Genomic DNA, 11,030 nt, shown 5'->3' with positions numbered 1-11,030 from the left:
CAGACACCGTTTTAAGAGCTGGTGAATTCATGAATTAGTGTACATGACTTAAAATGTCATATTATGTCCAATTTGCACGACTGTTTATATTAGACGTTCATTGAATCCTAGAAGCTTCGGTCCAATGGCTGATAATCTAGTAGATTATGACATAGATAGCTGATAGGATAGACACGCTATGTATAGATGCATCATCGGACAGACAGTAACTACTGGGTGTCGTGAAGTTATCATTTATGTATCTAAACAGCCGTTCGCATGATTGGTTCACGAATAACCTAATTGATCATCCTATGTATCATGTATACTCTTGTGTCGATCTTATGTAGAATGCGACTGGCGCTTAGCTGATGTTTCGAACGAGAGAACCATTTGGTTATATGTAATAGAGCATAATCTTTTATTTGTCATCAATATGACATGTTTTACGCGCTTGGACTAGTTCTTCTAATCTATTCAATATTCTCGAAAATAAACTAGGAGCATACTGGTATTTGTTCTTGCTAGTCAACGTGAGAGAAGGTGATACCAGAATAATGATCTCCTATATCCGATATTACACTATCACAGATAGATGGGCTCTCTCGGATTTATCGCGCTCGCACAAATATTGGGTGGCCATTGTTGAGATAGATCGTGGATCGTCTGGCATACTACAATTGAGATTTTTAGTGAAATATCTCGCTCAATCTTCCCGTTGCTTGTTCCGTACTGGACAAATAGATAGTATGTAGTCGAGAATCCAGGGGAGCTTATCTCCCAAAGAATCTTCACCGTATTGTCTCTCGCGAAAGTTTGCTGTTTTTTCTGCTCAAGATCTCAGTCAGACATACTGCCTGATGTAGTTGCTTTCCTAGCATAGACTCATGAATCTCGGCTAGTGTCTGAATAGCTAAGTAGATACAACTCTTAAATAGCCTGTAGAGTCGTTGATCGGTCCTTGATCTGTTATGCGAGCCGTCATAACAGCATGAGAGTGGTAAGGTGATTGAGATTGGTGGGACGCACGGGCATTGTGTTGAGGTGCGTCCATGTATTCAGAGACAACGAGCAGTGTCTTGTAAACACTCTGTTTGCAGCATGTAACTGTTTATAATCCCCGCACAGCAGAAAAGGACTGGCCACCCCTCGAGCCTGGTTCCTCTCTAGGTTTCTTCCTAGGTTTCTTGCTTTATATTGAGTTTTTCTCTAGCCACTGTGCTTCTACATCTGCATTGCTTGCTGTTTGGGTTTTAGGCTGGGTTTCCTTGTAGCACTTTGTGACATCTGCTGATGTAAAAGGGTTTATCAATACATTTGTATTGATTGTTATCAGCTGTGTGCTGTGGACAGGTTTGCATGTTTGTTTGTGTGTGCCTGTGTACGGTGTGATGTACAGTACCAGTCAAAAGTTTGGACACACCTATCCATTCAAGGGTTTTTCTTTATTCTTACAATTTTTACATTGCAACACAAGGAATCATGTAATAACCAAAAAAGTGTTAACAAATCAAAATATATATTTATTTTTGATTCTTCAAAGTAGCCACCTTTTGCCTTGATGACAGTTTGCACACTCTTGGCATTCTCTCAACCAGCTTCATGAGGAATGCTTTTCCAAAAATATTGAATGAGTTCCCACATATGCTGAGCACTTATTGGCTGCTTTCCTTCACTCTGCAGTCCAACTCATCCCAAACCATCTCAATAGGGTTGAAGTCGGTGATTGTGGAGCCAGTTATCTGATGCAGCACTCCATCACTCTCATTGGTCAAATAGACTTCCAGCAGACCAGATGCTGCTGGAGTGGAGTTGGAGGGCCGGTAGGAGGCACCCTTTCCTCTTGTCTAAAAAATACCCCAATGCCCCAAGGCATATTATTGCCCTGTGTAGGGTGCGGTCTTTCGGATGGGATGTTAAACGGGTGTCCTGACTATCTGTGGTCATCAAAAGATCCCATGGCACTTATCGTAAGAGTAGGGGTGTTAACCCGGTGTCCTGGCTAAATTCCTAATCTGGCTCTCATACCATCATGGTCACCTAATCATTCCCAGCTTACATTGGCTCATTCATCCCCCTCTCCCCTGTAAAACTTCCCAGGTCGTTGCTGTAAATGAGAATGTGTTCTCAGTCAACTTACCTGATAAAATAAGGGTTAAATAAAATCATTAATAAAAAATAGCCCTTACACCGCCTGGAGGTGTGTTTGGCTCATTGTCTGTTGAAAAACAAATGATAGTCCCGCTAAGCGCTAACCAGAAGGGATGGCGTATCCCTGCAGAATGCTGTGGTAGCCATGCTGGTTACTGTGCTTTGAATCAATAAAATCTCAGACAGTTCACCAGCAAAGCACCATCACACCACCTCCTCCATGCTTCACGGTGGGAACCACACATGCGGAAATCATCCGTTCACCTAACTCTGCATCTCACAGAGACAGTGGTTGGAACAACAATCTCAAATTTGACTCATCAGACCAAAGACAATTTCTCAGTCTAATGTCCATTGTCGGTCTTTCTTGGCCCAAGCACGTCTCTTCTTCTTATTGGTGTCCTTTAGTAGTGGTTTCTTTGAGCAATTGACCATGAAGGCCTTTGACCATGATGGCAGCTTCATCGGAACAGTTGATGTTGAGATGTGTCTGTTACTTGAACTGCGGCAGGGGTAATCTGGGTCTTCCTTTCCTGTGGGCGGTCCTCATGAGAGCCAGTTTCATCATGCGCCTTAATGGTTTTTGCGACTGCACTTGAAGAAACTTTCAAAGTTCTTGAAATGTTCCGTATTGACTGACCTTCATGTCTTAAAGTAATGATGGACTGTCGTTTCTATTTGCTTTTATTTGAGCTGTTCTTGCCATATATGGCTTATGTTTTACCAAATAGGGTATCTTATGTAACACCCCTACATGAAGGAATAAATTCCACAATGAACTTTTAACAAGGCACACCTGTTAATTTAAATGCATTCCAGGTGACAGACATGAGCTGGTTGAGAGATGCCAAGAGTGTTCAAAAGCTGTCATCAAGGCAAAGGGGGCTATTTTAAAATTTCAAGAATCTCAAAGAATTTGTTTAACACTTTTTTGGTTACTGTGGTGTGTATTCTATGTGTTATTTCTTAGTATTGATGTTTCACTGTTATTCTACAATGTAGAAAATATAAAAAATTAAAGAAAAACCCTTGATGAGTAGGTGTGTCCAAACATTTGACTGGTACTGTATATGCATGTGTATGTTTGTGCAGTATATTTAACCTTATGTCCCTCTGTGCGTCCCGAGGCATTGGCTATTGTTGGCAGCGGTTCCAGCTGTCGGAGGGCCCAGTAAACCCTCTCCTACGTCCAGTTCACCAGCGAGGTGCAGCACTCTGTCAGGCTGTGAATAGCTGGCTGGGCCAGGGGTCCGCTTCTCACTCATCAAGAAGAGGTCGCTGAGGTTGAGACACAGCCTTTCTTACTTACTCTGCTTAAACAGAAATAATGTCCGTAACTTTATTATGGAGTGCATCCCATCCTTCACAAATATCAGAATAAGGGAAAAGATTGACTCAAATTATGCGTGACGCTCATAGTGTATAATTACATGATTATAAAAATGTGTATCACTGTGATATTAATTGGTGTTATTACACTGTATTGATACAGTATTATCGTAAAATATGTTTTGCTATGTGTAACATAGTTGGCATGTATGATTCTTTTTTACACATAAGTATTGAAACCCAAGGCATGTTCGTCATTTTCAGAAAATACTTGGCAGACAACTGATACTCATCTACTACTGAACAAATACACTGGAGCATCATCATCTCATGGCTAATGAAATCCATACTACAGAGGACAGACATCACACCAACCTCCCTACAGACAGACATCTTTCTAACCCGCGAGCCAGACAGGCCAACGGCCGCACAGCCTACTGTACCCAGCAGTATTGTATAGCTTGCATATAGTCTTGTGGAGCCGTTTTAGGGTGTAATTATTGTATTTGTAAAATGTATTCAAATTGATTATTCAGAACATCTGTATTGCTGCTGCTCTAGACACCCAACCCGGGTTTCCCTCTCTAAGGTACATGCTTCTGCTCTCTATCCCACTCTCTAACGATGTGGTGTTCAAACGTAAACACTGGCTACAGCTACTAGCTACTCAACGCGCAAAATCAAGTCTCAGACCGTGAACCTACCACATAATCACTGTATTTATTTTAGATGCAACATCTAAATATGTGCTATTAGGAGCAAGATGTATGAAAGACCATTCGGTTGTGACATTGAGTGAACTAAGATGAATAGACGCACCATGATGTCACACTCCTCCATTCAGTTTGAGGGGCTAATTCTTGCTTCTCGATGCCTCTATTGGACACGGTTAGCAGCTAATGAATGCTGGGTATTGGAGTTTTTATGTTGTTGGGTTTTTAACAGTTAATGCGTTACCACGTGGCACAGCAGGTTTAAAGGACATTGTTCATTTGGATGGTGACATTACCAGACTCCTCTCTTTCTTTGAATGCAGTGATTTAACACCGGGTTAACATATACTCTCAACATTTTCTAAAAAATATCGAAATATTAGCTAGCTAGCCAGACAGTTTTAGAGCAATGATTCCATGAATTTGTCAAATTAACTGCTAATATGCCAACATTCCATTAAAATAATGCAGTCAATCAACTATACGCTGGCTGAAATCAGTTGATGATAGGACTTAGACAAGTTGTAAATGCAACGAGTACTGATATTGTATKATATAATAGCACTCACAGCTTTCCAAGAAAACACAAATGTAGACATMTATGGTCTGTTTACATATATGTTAGAGGCTATTTAGACAGAAKATTMGTATAAAACCCATAAAAACWTTATTTGTAATCATATGACAATGTTTTAGGTGGACTAATTCTATTTCACAATTTCTGATATAACATATGCCTTTTATTTTCCTGCGTAAGTAAAATCAGGATTATGCCTCTACTGCCATTCATTCCAATTAGATGGTTTGGATTTCTCCCTGACCAATATGGCTGCCATTTTCACRCCATTCTGGAACTTTGAGGGTTTATGACATATCTCCTCTAGTAATTTAATAGGATTTCTATGTAAAGAACAGGCAAGTATTCAAGATCTACCTTGTCCCGGACCTGCTGTTTTCGACTCGCTCTCTCTACTGCACCTGCTGTCTCTAACTCTGAATCATCGGCTATGAAAAGCCAACTGACATTTACTCCTGAGGTGCTGAGCTGTTGCACCCTCTACAACCACTGTGATTATTATTATTTGACCCTGTTGGTCGTCTATGAACGTTTGAACATCTTGGCCATGTACTGTTATAATCTCCACCCGGCACAGCCAGAAAAGGACTGGCCACCCCTCAGAGCCTGGTTCCTCTCTAGGTTTCTTCCTAGGTTCTTGCCTTTATATTGAGTTTTTCCTAGCCACTGTGCTTCTACATCTGCATTGCTTGCTGTTTGGGGTTTTAGGCTGGGTTTCCTTGTAGCACTTTGTGACATCTGCTGATGTAAAAAGGGCTTTATCAATACATTTGATTGATTGATATCATGCTGTGTGCTGTGGACAGGTTTGCATGTTTGTTTGTGTGCCTGTGTACGTGTGTGATGTACAGTACCAGTCAAAAGTTTGGACACACCTACTCATTCAAGGGTTTTTCTTTATTCTTACAATTTTRTACATTGCAACACAAGGAATCATGTAATAACCAAAAAAGTGTTAAACAAATCAAAATATATATTATATTTTTGATTCTTCAAAGTAGCCACCCTTTGCCTTGATGACAGCTTTGCACACTCTTGGCATTCTCTCAACCAGCTTCATGAGGAATGCTTTTCCAAAAATATTGAATGAGTTCCCACATATGCTGAGCACTTYTTGGCTGCMTTCCCTTCACTCTGCAGTCCAACTCATCCCAAACCATCTCAATAGGGTTGAAGTCGGTGATTGTGGAGGCCAGGTTATCTGATGCAGCACTCCATCACTCTCATTGGTCAAATAGACTTCCAGCAGACCAGATGCTGCTGGAAGTGGAGTTGGAGGGCCGGTAGGAGGCACCCTTTCCTCTTGTCTAAAAAAATACCCCAATGCCCCAAGGCAATATTATTGCCCTGTGTAGGGTGCCGTCTTTCGGATGGGATGTTAAACGGGTGTCCTGACTATCTGTGGTCACTAAAAGATCCCATGGCACTTATCGTAAGAGTAGGGGTGTTAACCCCGGTGTCCTGGCTAAATTCCTAATCTGGCTCTCATACCATCATGGTCACCTAATCATTCCCAGCTTACAATTGGCTCATTCATCCCCCTCCTCTCCCCTGTAACTATTCCCCAGGTCGTTGCTGTAAATGAGAATGTGTTCTCAGTCAACTTACCTGATAAAATAAGGGTTAAATAAATACATTAATAAAAAATAGCCCTTACACKGCCTGGAGGTGTGTTTTGGCTCATTGTCCTGTTGAAAAACAAATGATAGTCCCGCTAAGRGCTAACCAGAAGGGATGGCGTATCCCTGCAGAATGCTGTGGTAGCCATGCTGGTTAACTGTGCTTTGAATCCTAAATAAATCTCAGACAGTGTCACCAGCAAAGCACCATCACACCACCTCCTCCATGCTTCACGGTGGGAACCACACATGCGGAAATCATCCGTTCACCTACTCTGCATCTCACAGAGACACGGTGGTTGGAACCAACAATCTCAAATTTGGACTCATCAGACCAAAGGACAGATTTCTATCAGTCTAATGTCCATTGCTCGTCTTTCTTGGCCCAAGCAAGTCTCTTCTTCTTATTGGTGTCCTTTAGTAGTGGTTTCTTTGCAGCAATTTGACCATGAAGGCCTTTGACCATGATGGCAGTCTCATCGGAACAGTTGATGTTGAGATGTGTCTGTTACTTGAACTCTGTGCATTTATTTGTGCTACAATCTGAGGTGTAGTTAACTCTAATGAACTTATCTTCTGCGGCAGGGGTAACTCTGGGTCTTCCTTTCCTGTGGCGGTCCTCATGAGAGCCAGTTTCATCATAGCGCTTAATGGTTTTTGCGACTGCACTTGAAGAAACRTTCAAAGTTCTTGAAATGTTCCGTATTGACTGACCTTCATGTCTTAAAGTAATGATGGACTGTCGTTTCTATTTGCTTATTTGAGCTGTTCTTGCCATAATATGGACTTGGTCTTTACCAAATAGGGCTATCTTCTATGTAACACCCCTACACTTTACATCAAGGGAAATAAATTCCACAAATGAACTTTTAACAAGGCACACCTGTTAATTTAAATGCATTCCAGGTGACAAAATGAAGCTGGTTGAGAGAATGCCAAGAGTGTACAAAGCTTGTCATCAAGGCAAAGGTGCTACTTTAAAGATCTCAAAGAATCTCAAAGAATTTGTTAACACTTTTTTGGTTACTTGTGTGTTATTTCTATGTGTTATTTCTTAGTATTGATGTCTTCACTGTTTATTCTACAATGTAGAAAATATAAAAAAATTAAGAAAAACCCTTGATGAGTAGGTGTGTCCAAACATTTGACTGGTACTGTAATGCATGTGTATGTTTGTGCAGTATATTTAACCTTTGTCCCTCTCTGTGACGTCCCCAGGCATTCTCTATTGTTGGCACGGTTCCAGCTGTCGGAGGGCCCCAGTAAACCCTCTCCCTAGCGGTCCAGTTCACCAGCGAGGCAGCACTCTGTCAGGCTTTGATTATAGAACTGGCTGGGCCAGAGGTACCGCTTCTCACTCATCAAGAAGAGGTTCGCTGCAGGTGAGACACAGCCTTTCTACACTTACTCTGCTAAACAGAAATAAGTCTACCTAACTTTTATTATGGAGTGCATTCATCCTTCCACAAAATATCAGATAAGGGAAAGATTGACTCAAATTACGTGACGCTCATATGTAATAATTACATGATTATACACAAATAGTGTATCACTTGATATTAATTGGTGTTATTACACTGTATTGATACAGTATTATCGTAAATATGTTTTGCTATGTGTACATAGTTGCATGTATGATTCTTTTTTACACATAAGTATTGAAACCCAAGGCATGTTCGTCATTTTCAGGAAAATACTTGGCAGACAACTGATACTTCATACTACTACTGAACAAATACACTGGACGATCATCATCTCAATGGACTAATGAAATCCCATACTACAGAGGACAGACCTACACCACCACCTCCCTACAGACAGACACTTCTTTCTAAACCCGCGAGCCAGACAGGCCAAGCCGCACAGCCTACTGTACCCAGCAGTATTGTATAGCTTGCATATAGTCTTGTGGACCGTTTTAGGGTGTAATTATTGTATTTGTAAAATGTATTCAAATTGATTAATTTCAGAACATCGTATTGCTGCTGCTCTAGACACCCACCCGGTTCCCTCTCTAAAGGTACATGCTTCTGCCTCTCTATCCCACTCTCTAACGTGTGGTGTTCAAACGTAAACACTGCTACAAGCTACTAGCTACTCAACCGCAAAATCACAGTCTCGACCGTTGAACCTACCACATAATACACTGTATTTATTTTATGCAACATCAATATGTGCTATTAGGAGAAGATGTAATGAAAAAGACCATTCGGTTGTGACATTGAGTGAACTAAGATGAATAGACGCACCATGATTCACACTCCTCCATTCAGTTTGAGGGCGTAATTCTTGCTTCTCTCATGCTCTGATTGGACACGGTTAGAGCTACCATGAAATGCTGGGTATTGGAGTTTTTATGTTGTTGGGTTTTTACAGTTAATGCGTTACACACTGCACAGCAGGTTTAAAGGACATTGTTCATTTGGATGGTGACCATTACCAGACTCCTCTCTCTTCTTTGAATGCAGTGATTTAACACCGGGTTCAAACATATACTCTCAACATTTTCCTCAGAAAATATCAAAGTTCTGAGTAGTTAGGCACTGCAACAATAATACATTCTTGGTTGCAATAAAAACAAATATAATATGTTCCCTCAATAAAAAAACCGTTACAAAGTCTCATTTTAAATTAATAATATATGTCTGAAAGGCGTTTGGTGTTTTCCTTGTATTGTCAAATAGCCTTTCTGTTGTTCCGACACAGCGTAATGTAGACTACTTCAGAGTACATTACAGCATTCTATTTTTATTTATTGATGATAATGATTAAAAAGTAATGTAAAAATTAGTGATTCTGTATATGAATAGAATTTGAATGGTATCGCAATTTAGAATGACTGGTATCAATATTCTAATTATCTTTTTTGTTATCTGTGTAGTTGAGTAACCTGTGTACAGTAAAGTATAAGGTATAATTTTAGAATTGATTTCAGATATATAATTTTTTAACTCAAGTGCATCAGAAGATTTGACTACAGTATATATGCGCGTGAGGGGTCAAATAAAAAACAAGATGAATATGCAACCTGGATGTGTACGTCAGGCAGTATGAAGCAGATGTTATTTAGAGTACTACTAATAGTTATTACATGGATAATCAGTCAGGGTTTGACTATGTTATGCTCTGTTTCCAATCAACTCAATGTTGTTATTCTGCATCAAAACAGCGATGAACTCCCTTCGGATCAAACCAACCAGCGCTTGAATCAATGGCTTTATTTGCATAATGGGTAATGGTCTCTGTGAGATGACATGGTGACGAGGTTTTTGAGGGAGGTTAGATGACCAAAACGCTTTTTGTATTTTATGTTTACTCCAGACAGTCCTCTAAAATAGTAGAAATAAGCGGAATATTTTTTTAAACAACAAAAAAAACATCTTGTTTCATGTGAAGAACACTGTGCTGATAATGTTAAAACTTCTGAATGCTCTGATATTCAACATAGAGAACAAAATGTGTGTGATGACATATTAACTTAAAAGGTCTCCTCGTGTGGGCATCAAAGTATGTCAGCATACTATCTGTACTTCATGAAGCTACATAGCACCATTTATACCCTGCCTTAGACATGCCATAAAGTGTCGTACATGTCCATTTTGTCTGACCATTTAGTTGGCATTTCTAAGTAAGGCATCAATGAATTGTGTCATGTAGCTCTCTGTATAGCTGTTTATTGAGTAACACTTTACTTGAACATTATTGTACACACCTAACTACAGTGGGGAGACAAGTATTTGATACACTGCCGATTTTGCAGGTTTTCCTACTTACAACGCATTTAGAGGTCTGTAATTTTTATCATAGGTACACTTCAACTGTGAGAGACGGAATCTAAAACAAAAATCCAGAAAATCACATTGTATAATTTTTAAGTAAAATTTGCATTTTATTGCATGACATAAGTATTTGATACATCAGAAAAGCAGATCTAATATTTGGTACAGAAACCTCTGTTTGCAAATACACAGATCAAACGTTTCCTGTAGTTCTTGACCAGGTTTGCACACACTGCAGCAGGGATTTTGGCCCACTCCTCCATACAGACTCTCTCCAGATCCTTCAGGTTTCGGTGCTGGCGCTGGGCAATACGGACTTTCAGCTCCCTCCAAAGATTTCTATTGGTTCAGGTCTGGAGACTGGCTAGGCCACTCCAGGACCTTGAGATGTTTCTTACGGAGCCACTCCTTAGTTGCCCTGGCTGTGTGTTTCGGGTTGTTGTCATGCTGGAAGACCCACCACGACCCATCTTCAATGTTCTTACTGAGGGAAGGAGGTTGTTGGCCAAGATTCTCGCGATACATGGCCCAATCCATCCTCCCTCATACGGTGCAGTCGTCTCTGTCCCTTTGCAGAAAACGCATCCCCAAAAATGATGTTTCACCTCCATGCTTCACGGTTGGGATGGTGTTCTTGGGGTTGTACTCATCCTTCTTCTTCCTCCAAACACGGCGAGTGTTTGTCTCATCAGACCACATGACTTCTCCCCTTCTCGCTCTGGATCATCCAGGTGTGTCATTGGCAAACTTCGAATGGGCCTGACATGCGCTGGCTTGAGCAGCAGGGTCCTTGCGTGCACTGCAGGATTTAATCCATGACGGCGTAGTGTGGTACTAATTGCCAGTATTCTTGTGAACTGTGGTCCAGCTCTCTTCAGGTCGA

The 11,030-nt window shown here is 40.7% G+C and overlaps 1 protein-coding gene across 1 annotated transcript in view; it reads left to right on the top strand.

Annotated features, from left to right (window-relative positions):
• The window catches only part of sgip1a (SH3GL interacting endocytic adaptor 1a), a 51,079-nt gene extending 42,787 nt beyond the window's left edge, over nt 1-8,292 (top strand). The window contains 5 exon segments of the mRNA XM_070447433.1: nt 1,960-1,963; nt 7,587-7,642; nt 7,645-7,709; nt 7,711-7,750; nt 8,058-8,292. Of these exon segments, the coding sequence (XP_070303534.1) occupies nt 1,960-1,963; nt 7,587-7,642; nt 7,645-7,709; nt 7,711-7,750; nt 8,058-8,080 (188 nt within the window). The 3' untranslated portion in view covers nt 8,081-8,292.
• Nucleotides 8,293-11,030: the final 2,738 nt, after the last annotated feature.

The sequence above is a fragment of the Salvelinus sp. IW2-2015 genome, linkage group LG16 (assembly GCF_002910315.2).
Source record: "Salvelinus sp. IW2-2015 linkage group LG16, ASM291031v2, whole genome shotgun sequence".
In the NCBI taxonomy this organism is placed as follows: domain Eukaryota; kingdom Metazoa; phylum Chordata; class Actinopteri; order Salmoniformes; family Salmonidae; genus Salvelinus; species Salvelinus sp. IW2-2015.
Note: the sequence above shows the minus strand (reverse complement) of the source record. Positions and strands in the feature narration are given on the sequence as shown.